The following is a 13,942-nucleotide window of genomic DNA, read 5'->3' as shown; positions in this document are numbered from 1 at the left end:
GTTCCCATTTGCCCTTCACCCGCACACTCCCACTGTTCCCATCTGCCCTTCACCCTCACACTGCCACTGTTCCCATCTAACCTTCACCCACACACTCCCACTGTTCCCATTTGCCCTTCACCCTCACACTCCCACTGTTCCCATCTGCACTTCACCCTCACACTCCCACTGTTCCCATCTACCCTTCACCCTCACACTCCCACTGTTCCCATCTACCCTTCACCCTCACACCCCCACTGTTCCCATCTGCCCTTCACCCTCACACTCCCACTGTTCCCATCTGCCTCCCACAGATCATAGAATCATAGAAATCTGCAGCACATTACAGGCTGTTCAGCCCACAATGTTATGCCAACCATGTAACCTTTTCTGGACAACACCTAGGATTTCGCTCACAGATAGCCATGTATTTTTCTAAGCTCCATATACCTATCTATTTTTTATATGATGATCTAGTGTTGTTTAGTTACCTTGGTAACACAGTGGCCTCTTCTTTCTCTTGCAAGGCTCATCATTCCACTTTCCTGACTTTTCTCCCACATTGATGTACATTTCCACACAGTCTTCATTAGTCTTTCCATTGTTGGGTTCACCAGGAGCCCAGTTCTCGCCTATATCCTCCAATTTGCGACTTGTTCCAATCCAGGTCCAGGTGTTGTTGAGCTTCCTCAAACCAATCCAGACGTGACCACTCGTACTTGACAAATCGTTTACCAGGTAATCAATTTCCTCCTTATTCTGTATTGCCACCATGTCCGTGTAACTTCTCCGACAGTGGTTCCTTGCCTTAGTCCAAATCATGTTTTTATTGGAGTAATAGTATAACCAGCCATGTGCACCTCCTAATATCAGAAGCTCTGTAAACCAAGAACATTGTGCCAACATTTTTAATCTGTTACTGATGGTATAAAGAGAAAGGTAAATATGATTAATGAATTTATTCCTCCCAGAAGCAAGTATTAGGATTGGGTGTACAATTAAGCCTTGAGTATTAATTACAACCACAGCTGTCAATTGGTTGCTCTTAATAAGCCTGATTAGCACAAGCATAGACTAATTAATCAAACAGATTTCTTTTTCATGTTCTGTGACATCCTTTAAGGATACATTCAGTCAGCCTGGTATGCTCCATCATGTGGATGAAAAAGAGAGATGAAAAATTGGGCGAGGGAGAAAGGGACACAGAGTCTAGAGCAAAGATCCGGATCCAATTCCTTTGATTGAAAACTAGAACTTTGTTTAATTTACAGTCATTCTTCAGTCACTCATCCAGTTGCATCTTCTCTCTATCCATCATCTCCTCCCTTACCTACCTATATTTCTTTCCCACTCCCTTTCACTATTTTCTTTTCTTTCCTCACATAGAAAATAAGGTCCTGTGCACTTTATCATGAAAACTTCGATGGTGTATAAGCTTGATTCTAAATTGCAGAATGCTACACCAACAGCATTGGGGGTATATCTTCATCTGAATGTCTTCAGTAGTTCAAGAACATGGCTCACTGTCATCTTGAGAATAATTAGTTGGTAATTCTATATACCTCATCTATTTGTCTTGCTATTGAAGATCTTCAAAAAAGCACACAATAGATATTTCCTTCCCATATTGATTTCTCCTTACGGTCAATAAATTCCACCCCCACTTGCTTCAATTCCCACTCTGGCCTCTTACCTCTTCTAACCTGCCTCTTCCTTCTCCCTGTGTCCCCTCCATTCTCCACGGTCCACTCTCCTCTCCTATCAGATTACTTCTTCTCCAGCCCTTGACCTTTCCCACCCATCTGGCTTCACCAATCACCCTCCAGCTAGCCACCATCCCATCCCCCACCTTTTTATTCTGGAATCTTCCCCTTCCTGCTCAGCCCGAAATGCCAATTGCCGATTCACTTCCATAGATGCTGCCTGACCTGCTGAGTCAATATTCAATTTTGCTTCAATATCCAAAGTTATATTTCTATCAACATATTGACTTTGCCAGCAATGCCTATCTAAACTGCAAAAAAAAGCTGATCATTCTTACAGCATTCTAAGATATTTGCATTCTATCACTATTGAAAAGTGCAATGAAACCTGTAATTACTTTTGAAGCACTTATCAGTTCCAGGAGTAATTGAAATTTGTGCTGCCTAGGGTGAAATAATTTTATCTTCCAGCAGCATTATCAACAGACAAGGTAGTCAGGACTGACCAAGCGTTAGGCAATTCCAATTTTATGAGTTCTAAGATCATGCAATAAAGAGTCTTCTGACTCTTTTACAGAAGGTGCCTGGACAGGTGAGATGCTCATTACATTTTTGCACTGGTCTTCTGAGTGTTCCAATGCACAGACTCTTAATACCAGCCGCTCTCTCTGCTCTGAGTTGTCATGGACCAAAGACTGCCAAGGGTGAGTGGTGAACTTGGAGCAGATCCCCTCCCTGGCTATTCCTTCCCATGACAGAGCTCAAAATAGAATGGCAGTTTCACATTTCTTGTGTCAGGCATACGAGTGGCATGCCCTGCCCAAGAAAACCAATTGAGTACAAGTGCTCAGGATGTCAGCCTGGGGGAAGACACTGGTGTTTATTTGTTTATCATTTTGGTGAATTTGGAGGATTTTGCAGAGCTGACACAAGGTGCACACGTCATACAGCTGTGAGGAGTATACAGTCTTGTTTAATTTAATCTTTGATGAAGGGCTTCTTTCAACCGCTGCATTACCAAAACTCTATTCTAAGTTATGTAATATAAACTAATAATGTGTTTTTATAACCTGTTTAACTCAGGTCAACCAGGCAATAACAATAGTGTCAAATGGAAAAAAAAATCATTCAGCAAGCACAACATCAGGTGTGTGGTCTTTCACTGTCAAAGGTTTATTGAAAAGCTTTACTCTGCAGCCTCTTCATTTTACTCTAAAACCTCTTTCCTGTTTCTGTTTGCTGACGTCCTACAAATTCCTCCTCACTTTCCTGCACAAATTCAACGTGTATGATGGGTTCAGCCTTGTGACGAGATACTAGTTCATTTTTATTTCCATCCCCAAGCCTGTCTTCCTTGGGCCATTTCCTGGACATTCATCTCCAGATAGCAGCAATAGCACTTTTTCCCTGATAGTGAAATTCAGTTCTGAAGCTTCCAAGACAATGCTTAATACACGACTGATATTTTGGGACCATGGCGCCTTTAACACAACTGATCATGGAATGAATTTCAAGGTTTTTTTTAATCCATGTGCTACTGCTCTTGACTGCAAAGCAAACAAGCATCCTAGTTCCAAACTCAGGGCAACTCAGGAAGAGTAGCTTGAAGTGTTCTGGCATAGTGCCTTCTGGAGGACAGTTTACTTAAATTTGTGAAATAGCATTAATAAAAGTAATTTGCTTCTGAAGAAAATTCAGTTTTCAGATTCTTTTCCTCATACATTTGGTGCACAGATCAAATGACTAGTTCTGTGGGACAGGGACAGTTCTTTTTAAGAGATGAAGGAAAATTTATATAAAGCAAAAACACTGACATTTTGGCAAAAAGGGAAATAAAAAATGGACTGTCAAATGACTGAATGAGAATCCCTGGTCCAATCTTTCACCCCTGGGGTGAGGAATTTGGTTGGGGAGGTGGTGGTGGATGTGGAGTTGTTGGAGGGAAAAATGGAATGTAATCCAAGCTGATGTCTTTTCAAAGACGATGTTTTTTTCAAATTATTTATTAAAACAGAAAAACAGTCCTTGCAGTATCACCAAGTAACAGATCAGTCAAATAATCAACAGAATCTTACCATAGATAATCACAGTTAATGTCAAGAATCGGAATATCTTATCTTGTATCTGTGGATATTGCATGTATGGATGGTTCACACTACCATGGGATACCTGCATGTGAAGAATAGATCAAGCAAAAATTTGAAAAATAGATTTAAAATAAAATTCCTAAAGTCTCACTGACGTGCATATCCTGCGTACAAAATGAAAGAATAACAAACTCAGCCATTAGCTTATATACAAGTAAAATACTGAATTGTGCTGTTTGGTACTTTTATGTGCTGTGATATCATTTTTGGCCAAATCTTATTCTTGGATATTATTGATTGATTGCAATAATAAATACTCATTTCCTTCCTCAAGTCAGCTTTCCTCATAGACATAGCAATCCGTTGAGGAACAGGAGAGTATCAGAGCCAAAGCTGACTTTATTTCTACCCGACAGACCCGCTCCCAACCTACAAATGCGAAAAACAGAAATAATTTACATCTTTGTTTGATGAGTATTAAAATAGTAGAGTATTTACATTCTATGAAGTTGAAATGAACGTAATGTTTTCTATGGTTGCAATGATTGCAAATACATACAAAAATATCCTCAGTTTGCTTTTTGTTTAATGTTTCCTTTCTATACTTCCTGAGCAGAGAGCATGAATTCCTTCCTTTAATTTGGAATAAGTATTTCCTCCAAAAGTGCTGGGTGGACTAGTAGAAAATATGTTTTAGATAATTGTGCATCGGTTTCATAATATGTTGTAATCATTATGAATTTTGTACATGCCCACAACTTCCATGGAAATTTATCATCTGAGTTTTGTTTCCTGTTTGGTTTCTGGATTATGAATTTGACCTTGTGGATGAACAAATTTAGCACTCCAAATGTATCTGTTTATTACAAGTTTTCCTAAAGATTATACAAACAGCTCTGCGGCAATGTCGCATGCAGGCTGAGGAAGCTGTTGGTCAATATGGTGAGAGATCGTACAAAGGCCACAAGACCACGGGACACAGGAGTAGAATTAGGCCATTCAGCCCATCAGGTTTGCATCATCATTCCATCATGGATGATTTATTAACCCCCTCTCCACTCCATTCTTCTGCCTTCTACCTGTAACCCTTCGAAGCCCTGATTAATCACCAACCTGTCAACATCTGCCTTAAATAGACCCAATGACTTGGCCTGCACAGCTGTTTGTGACAATTAATTCCACAGATTCACCACCCTCTGGCTAAAGAATTTTTTCTTATCTCTGTCCTAAATGGACATTTCTCAATTTTGAGAATGTGTCCACTGATCTTAATCTCCCCCAGTATCGGAAACATACTCTCAACATTTACTATATGTCCTAAACCTTTAAATATTTGATACATTTCAATGAGATTCATCCTCATTCTTCTAAACCCCAGTGGATACATGCCTAGAGCCATTAAATGTTCCTCATATGTTAAGCCTTTCATTCTTGGGATCATTCTCTTGAACCTCCTCTGGACCCTCTCCAATCCCAGCACATCCTCCTCAGATAACAGGCCCAAATCTGCTGACAGTCCTCCAAGCGTGGTCTGGCTAATGCCTTACAAAGCCTCAGCATTACATCCTTGCTTTCGTATTTTATTCCTCTCAAATGAATACTAACATTTGTCTTCCTTTCCACTAATTCAACCTGGAAGTTAACCTTTAGGGAATCCGGCATGAGGACTTCTAAGTCCCTTCACACATCTAGATTTTTAAATTTTCTCCCTATTTAGAAACTAGCCCACTCCTTTATTCCTTCTGCCAAAGTGGATGGCCATGCACTTCCCTTCATTATATTGCATCTGCCACTTCTTTGCTATTCCCCCAATCTGTCTGAGTCCTCCTGAAGTTGTTGCCTTCTGTTTGTTTTTAAAAGCATCCCAATCCTCAATATTATATGCCTTCTCTTTTGCTTTTATGTTGTGTAATGTCCTGGTTAAAATGTCTACTGCTATGCTGTGAGATAGTTTATATCAGCAGTTTTCTGTAAAAGCAGTGTGCCTTGCTGGAAAGGGTGTTTTGGCCTCGGCTAAGATAAGGACCCATGCTGTCCAACTGAGGAATGTGAGTCAGCCAATCAGGATGGCAGGATGTGAGAGAAGGTTCTAGAGAGCTGTGGGAAGAGGATTCCGAAGGACAGTAGTCTCGTTTAGGGTCTTTTGGCAGGAACTGCGGAGCAGGGCGCAAGGGAAGATGCTGCAGAATGCCGTTGGAAGGAGAGTTCTCATTGCAAGAAGTGCTTTGTGGCTCCAAGAAGAAAAGGTCAATACTCCTGAGAAAGTCAATTTATTTGAGATGGTCTTTGAGGGGAGTTTGGAATGTGGCAGGTTCTTTCATGCAGTCATGGGCCCAGCATGTGAGTAAAGAGATACACCCCCGACAACCCCAGTATGAGCTCCAATGTTATATGCACATTGAGCTGGTTTAACTGTAATGGACCCTTTTATTTTTATTTTCTTTTTCTGTAGCTGTTAATTAAAGGTGAAAACTTGGTAAATATACTTCCTTTATAATTTTATGTTGGTGTATGATCTGTCATTTCTGGGCTACTGATAACTGTGTATGGGCAGTATTTACACAGCATTTGCTCAAATCAAGGTTTCTTTAATTGGACCATCACAATGTTCCTGTTTGGTTGAACCTGAAATCACACCAACCTTAGACATATATTGCTTATAAAAGGTGGCCTTCTCATTGGTGAGTCACATGGCTGTTACCAGAGTTAGCTAACTAGTCAAGTCCGTATACAAGCTCTGGTAAGAGGGTCACAGCTATCTTTGACTTCCCTTGTCAGCCACGGTTACTTCAACCACCCGCTAGAATACTTCTTCATCTTTGGGATGCACCTTTCCTGCACCTTCCGAATTTACCCCAGAATTCGGAAGGTGGCCATTGTTGTTCTGCCATCATCCCTGCTAGTGTCCCCTTCCAATCAACTATGACCACCTTCTACCACATGCCTCTGCAATTCCCTTTACTCCACTTTAATACTGATACATCCAATTTTAGATTCTCTTTCCTCAAACTGCAGTGTGACTTCTATCAGATTATGATCACTGCCTCCTAAGTGTTCCTTTACCTTAAGCTCCCTAATCAAATCTGTGTAGCTACATAATACCCAATCCATAATTGTCATTCCCCATGTGGCCATCTCATAGACATTCTACAAATTCCCTCTCTTGGGATCTTGCACCAACAGGATTTTCCCAATCAACCTGCATATTGAAATCCCCAATGACTATGGCAACATTGCCTTTTTTTACATGGCTTTTCTAACTCCCATTGTAATTTGTAGCCCAGATCCTGGCTACTGCTCAGAGGCCTGTATAAAACTCCCATCAAGATCCTTTTACCCTTGCAGTTTTTTAACTCTACCCACAACGATTCTACATCTTCTGCTACTCTGTCACCTTTCTAAGGATTTGATTTCATTTTTTAACCAGAGACACCCCACTCTCTCTGCTTACCTGCCTGTCCTTTCAATACAATGTGTATCCTTGGATTTTAAGCTCCCAAATATGACCTTCTTTCAGCCACAACACAGTAGTACCAACTATGTCATACCTGCCAACTTCTAGCTGCACTACAATATCATCCATCTCATTCCATATCGTGTGTGCATTCAAGTGTAATACCTCCAATCCTGTATTCATAATTCTTTTCTCATTTTGCTCCCCTGTCCCTTTCACATCCACAGAATCTGCTTTCTGGTCGTCTAACCATAGAATTCCCCTGTCCCTACTGCCTCCTCTTCTTCCCACTTCCCTTCTGAGCCACAGAGCCAGACTCAGTGCCAGAGACCTGGTCACTGTGACTTCCCCCTAATAGACCTTCCCCCGTACAATAGTTTCCAAAACAGTATGCTTATTATTGAGGGGGACAGCCACAGGTGTACTCTGCTCTGGCTGCTTATTCCCTTTCCTCTGCAGCTTAGGGGGTGACTACTTCTCTGTAGCTCCTATCTATCACCACCTATTTTTCCATATGAGACAAAGGTCATTGAGCTGCATCTCCAGTTCCTTAACACAATCTAAGGAGCTGCAGCTCCAGTTCCTTAACACAATCTAAGGAGCTGCAGCTCTATTCACTTTACACAGATGTAGTTATCAGGGAAACTGGAGCTCTCCCAAAGTTCCCACATCTCACAAAAGGAACATACCACAAAATATGGACCCATTCTCAATGCAGTAGCTATGTAGTAACAAAAACTTATTAGAAACTTAATTACTTAGAACCTCCGCCTGCGCTTGCCCAAGCCTGTACACACTTAAGCCTACTGAGCCAAAGCCTGGCCACTCTAACACTATCCACTCACACAGTGGCCACTCCACTTACATCTCTTTCCTTTTCATTGGCCCCCGTGCTGATTTCAGCCCACCGAAAACACCAGAGTTCTTATCAAACCTTGCACTGCATCACCAATAAATGACCTCTCGCTCTAATTGCAACCCACCAACAAAGAAGCTAATGAGTAGGAGAGCTTGTTCGGGGACAAAATTTGTAATCAGCTGGACTGTTGGGGAAAGAACATTTGAGGGCTGATTTGTGGGAGAAACCAGGAAAGTACTCCTGCTCCTCTGGCCCATAAGAGTGCACTTATGAAAATGATTTCCTACTGCCCCTTAAACTATTTAATCATTTACCAAGTCTTGTATTTTTAATATTATACTCCTGATTCTCTAGCCTAAATCAAAGTGAACCCCATTTTAACCAATCAGAAAATCATTGCTATGTCTCTTGAGCCATTGCTGGATGGTGAGCGAAGGAGAGGTGATGGTGGAAAAGGTGCAAAGATCATGAATTCTGTTAAACCTTATAATATTGAGGTAATTTAGTTGGAAAATTCAAAAAAAATATATAAATATACTAGGCATATCAGTTGTAATGGACTTAGAACATAAAATAGGCCCTTCCTTGTCTGCACCACTCAAGTGAAAGGAGCTTCCACTTAAAATGTTGCGAGCCGTTCTTTTTGCCAATTAAATATCCAGTTTACCAATATTCATTTGAGACCACGTAGACAAATATATTTATTATGTGGTACTTTATCAACAGACGTTGGAACTTCATGTATACAACACCTTTATTTAATTAATTTCATCGACTCTTTCTTTGTTGAAGAATTCAAACACCTGAGATTTAAATCCTTTAACAAAGCCACTGCGGTCATCTCCTACTGTGGAATTCCAACTAAAAATTAATTCATGCCTTGTTAATGATCACCCGCAGTTTTCCCCGTAATTGTGAGTTCTTTCAATTCCCCTTTATATTGTCCACTACTTTTTGTATGGTCTGTGGTCACTTTTTACCCTTTGAAATTTCTCTTTCACAATAGTGTATTTGTCAATGTGGAGCAGAGAATGAGTTTGTAAACCTGGCAGAAACAAACAACGTTGGGAGTGGCGCTGCATGAGGGGTGAGGGACAGGTGGCAGAGGAGAGCTGGGGTGGAAGGAGGCATGGGTGCAGACACAGCCAGCCCCGAGACACCCAGCAACTTCATCTGATTCTAAACAATTGATTTATTGTTCATGACAGAATGTCTCTCTGGTGCTTCCCACTCCCTCCCCTCTCTCAACTCTTTCCTGAACCATGATTGCCCCCTTCCCACTCCCAGTCCACAACAGAGACCCATATCAGAATCAGGTTCATCATCACTCACATACATCATGAAATTTGTTTGTTTTTTTTGTGGCAGCAGTACAGTGCAAAAAACAAAATTACTACAGTACTGTGAATAAGCCCTTGCTATATCTATGTGTCTAAGAGTTTTGCAAAGTACAGACTACTTTGCCTACACTGCATTTGTCTAATTCACGGTTGGGAAAAGGAGAAGGGAGAGGAGAGGGAGTGGGAGGCACCGGAGAGACATTTTGTAGGGATCAATAGATCAATTGTCTGGAATCAAATGACCTTACCTGGTGTCTCAGGGCTGGGTCTGTCTGCACCCACACCATTCCCTACCTCTGGAATTCCTCCGCTGCCACCTGAATTGGGTATCTATCTTCATTGCAGTACTTTTTTTAAAGTTCTTTTCCCTTTCACTTCTGTGGCTTCTGGCTATGGACGATCCTTTCCTTCTCGTATTTTTGATAAATGACTCGGCTAAGGCCATAATCCTCAACTGAATGCATTGATAATCAAGGGTTTTGCAATTTTTGGATTAACACATTTACTGCACTAAATATACGTTTGTACAAGCATTTGCTCAATGCAATGAATAGTGCATAACAGAAACTCAGCCAGCTCATCATGAAGACTAGTCTCCCCAGCATCGAGGACATCTTCCAAAGGCGATGCCTCAAAAACGGGGCGTGCATCAATAAGGACTCCCAGCACCCAGGTCATGTCCTATTCTCAGTGTTGCTGGTACAGGAGCCTGAAGATACACACTCAACATTTCAGGAACAGCTTCTTCCCCTCCACTCTCAGATTTCTGAATGGACAATGAATCCATGAACACGACCTCAGTATTTTTCCCTCTCTTTCTAAACTACTTATTGAATTTAATGTTCTCCTTTTATATACTTTTAATTGTAATTTATAGGGTTTATTATTATGTATTGCAATGTAATGCTGCCATAAGTTTAATGACACATGCCCGATATATTAAATCTGATTCTGATATCTGGTCATGAATAGTTAATAATTCTGACACTGTTTCATATGTAGCACTAGAACAAGAATAACCTCGTGTATTTTCTTGTGGCCTTTTCTTTATGTAAATAAATGAGGTTACAGTTCTTTTGGATGGTGGTTTCACTGTTGTATTCTGTGCTCCCTCTACCACTACCAGTCCATCCTCCAAGCAGTCTGCTAAAGCCCAGATGAATTACACTGCATCAGGCAAACGTTACACAAGTTTACTTTCCCAAACTTCAAAAAAATCTTCACTCACCATTTTCCTTAGATAGTATATCTGTAAGAGTGTGGTTTCCAGTCCTCACAGCTTCGTGGTTACCCACCTTCTGCAGTTAATTCTTCAACAGTAGAAGTATAAAGCTTAACCTCTGCGTGGATTTCCTGAAGAACTGTTGATTTGGGACTCGCCCACTTCTGCTTTTCTGAGAAGCTCCTCACGCATGCAGAAAATTATACAATTCCTTTAATGAAGTTTCCATTTGATACCTGTCTATCCCTGTATTATTTTTCCAAAGACAGTGTCTTATTTTAAATTATTCTTAGTTATTTTGGCTTCAAAAGGAAGAGGAGGCGTGTTGGGACTGTATCTCCTCATCGGAGGGTAACCAACCACCATTTATAAATATATTTCTTACTCTGACTTACAGCTTTTTATGGATTATGCTGTACTGCTGCCACAAAACAGCAAATTTCACAACATATGTCAGTGATATTAAACTTGATTGTGATAAGGAAGGAGAGGACAAAGGAGAAGACTCATTACTTTCTCCCCATTTACTAGCTGTTGCTATCAGCAACCATCTCTTTGCAAATTCTGATTAGAACATACAAAACAAAAATGATTTTTGATGATTTTGCAAAATAATCTGTAGGTTTAATATAATAATGTGAGATGTTAACATATTGCACCTCTCCTTAATATACCGTTATACAGAGGTGCAGTGTGTTGACATTTCGAAGATCTCACATTATATTAATGTAATGTACCATTCCAGACACTTGGCTTCATGAGGGACAGGACTGGCTGCTCAATATTGCTAAGTTTCATTGTTTCAGATGTGATGGGGAGGGGGACGGATAAAAGAGGTGGAAGGGTTGCACTACTGATAAGACAAGAGTGTCACAGCAGTACTCAGAGTGGACACACTGAAGGGGTCATCCACAGAAGCAATTTGTGTGGAGCTCAGAAATAAGAAATGTGCAATTATACTGATGGGATTATACTATGAGCTCCTCAATAGCCACTGAGAGGTGTAGGAACAGACACTGATTATGGAAAAGTGAATAGTGAGAGACTTCAACTTCTTCAAAATTGATTGGAGCTTCCTTATACATAGACTTGGATGGGGCGGGATTGCTTTGGTGCATCCAGAAGGGCTTCTTGAAATAAAATCTGGACAGCCCAGCCAGAGGAGAGGACATACGGGACCTGGGTTTGGGAAATGGGCTAGGATAGGTGACAGGCCTGACAGTGGGAATAGTGACAACTCACTACATTTTAATATACTTATGAGTAAGGATAAAATCAGATCTTGTACTAAACCAGTTACTAAATTGGGGAAAGGTAAATTACGATGGGATAGATAGAATCTAAGGAGTGTTGATTGGGAGCAGCTGCTTCTGGACAAGTCTATATATGTGGGAGATGATAGGAACCAGCTGTTCAGAGTTCAGGAAATGCACGTTCTGGTAAGGAGTTAGGACAAGGATGGGGAAGTAAGGGAACCCTGGATGGCCAAAGGTATCGTAAACTTAGTCAGAAAAGAAAGCATACACTGCCTGTAAAAAGTATTCACTCCCCTGGAAGTTTTCATGTTTTATTGTGTTACAACATGGAATCACAATGGATTTAATTTGGCTTTTTTGACACTGATCAACAGAAATGACCCTTTCATAGCAAAGTGAAACAAATGTCTACAAATTTGTCTGAATTTATTACAATTATTAAACACAATATAGTTGATTGCATAATTACTCACCCCCTTCAAGTCAGTATTTAGTAGATGCACCTTTGGCAACAATTACAGTCTTGATTCTGTGTGGATAGGTCTCTAACAGCTTTGCACATGTGGACACTGCAATTTTCCCCCATTCTTCTTTACAGAACTGCTCAGGCTTTGTCAGATTGCATGGGGATTGTGAGTGAATATCCCTTTCCAAGTCTCAATTGGATCGAGGTCTGGACTCTGACTTGGCCACTCCAGACATTTGTTGATTTTAAGCCATTCCTGTGTAGCTTTGGCTTTATGCCTGGGGTCATTGCCTTACCGGAAAACAAATCTTCTCCCAAGTCACAGTTCTTTTGCAGACTGCATCAGATTTTCCTCCAGTATTTAACTGTATTTTGCGGCATTCATTTTACCCTCTACCTTCACAAGCCTTCCAGGGCCTGCTGCAGTGAAGCAGCCCCACAGCATGATGCAGCCACCACCATGCTTCATGGTAGGGATGCTGTGTTTTTTGATGAAGTGCAGTGTTTGGCTTACACCAAACATAATGTTTTGTCTGATGGACCAAAAGCTCAATCTTGGTTTCATCAGAAGATAATTTCTTCCAGCTGACTTCAGAGTCTCCCAAATGCTTTCTGGCAAATTCTAGCTGAGATTTCATGTGAGTTTTTTTCAGCAGTGGCTTTCTCTTTGCCACTCTCCTATAAAATTGTGACTGGTGAAGCACACAATCTCTCCCATCTCAGTCACTGAAGCTTGTAACTCCTCCAGAGTTGTCACAGGTCTCTCTCACTAGTTCCCTTGGTCACTCAGTTTTTGAGGACAGCCTGCTCCAGGCCAAATTACAGCTGTGCCATGTTCTTTCCATTTCTTGATGATTAACTTAACTGTACTCCAAGGGGTACAGTTGACTTGCAGATGTTCTTGTATCAACAATCATGAAGCGCTTTGAGAGGCTGGTAATGGATCACATAAACTCCAACATTCCAGCCACATGGGAGCCTTTCCAGTATGCCTACCACTCAAAATGATCCACTGATGATGTCATAGCCTAAGCTTTGAAAACTTCCTTGTACGCCAGGATGTTGTTCATCGACCAGCTTGGTGTTTAACATGATCTTCCCTGAAGTTGGTGGGTAAACTGTATTTGCTGGGACTCAAAGCCCTGGATTGCAACCTCAAAGACTGCAACTGGATCTCAGGCTTCTTGACGGGAAGACCAAGGCCGGTCGGAATTGGTAGTGACATCTCAAACTCCATCACAGGTGCCCCCCACCAATGTGTGCTCAGACCACTGCTGTTCACACTTCTGACTCACCACTGTACTGCCAGATTTAGCTCAAGCCACATCAAGTTCACTGATGATACTACAGTGGTTGGCCTCACCAGCAACAATGATGAGTTGGTGTACAGAGAGGGGTAAAGAGGCTTGTCAAACAGTGTGAGAATAAGAACTTGAGGTCTCAACGTTACATGACAAAGGAGATGACTGTGGACTTCAGGAAGGCACAGGTTGACCTCTCTCCATTGCACATCAATGACTCTACCATGAAGAGGGTGAAGAGCACAAAGTTCCTTTGTGTGCACATAACAGACTAT

The 13,942-nt window shown here is 41.2% G+C and overlaps 1 protein-coding gene across 8 annotated transcripts in view; it reads right to left on the bottom strand.

Annotated features, from left to right (window-relative positions):
- LOC140206012 (P-selectin-like) overlaps window positions 1–10,825 on the bottom strand; it is a 129,016-nt gene extending 118,191 nt beyond the window's left edge. For 2 of the 8 annotated variants that reach the window (XM_072274038.1, XM_072274034.1), the window contains exons 1-3: window positions 10,651–10,823; window positions 3,758–3,851; window positions 471–857 (exon numbers count right to left, since the gene is read on the bottom strand). In XM_072274038.1, coding sequence (XP_072130139.1) covers window positions 471–857; window positions 3,758–3,851; window positions 10,651–10,653 — 484 coding nt within the window. In that variant the 5' untranslated portion in view covers window positions 10,654–10,823. Of the gene's footprint in view, window positions 1–470; window positions 858–3,757; window positions 3,852–10,650 lie in introns of all 8 variants that reach the window. The other 6 variants (XM_072274031.1, XM_072274037.1, XM_072274036.1 and 3 more) reach the window with 5 other exon arrangements.
- Window positions 10,826–13,942: the final 3,117 nt, after the last annotated feature.

This window comes from Mobula birostris, chromosome 12, assembly GCF_030028105.1.
Source record: "Mobula birostris isolate sMobBir1 chromosome 12, sMobBir1.hap1, whole genome shotgun sequence".
Taxonomy (NCBI): domain Eukaryota; kingdom Metazoa; phylum Chordata; class Chondrichthyes; order Myliobatiformes; family Myliobatidae; genus Mobula; species Mobula birostris.
Note: the sequence above shows the minus strand (reverse complement) of the source record. Positions and strands in the feature narration are given on the sequence as shown.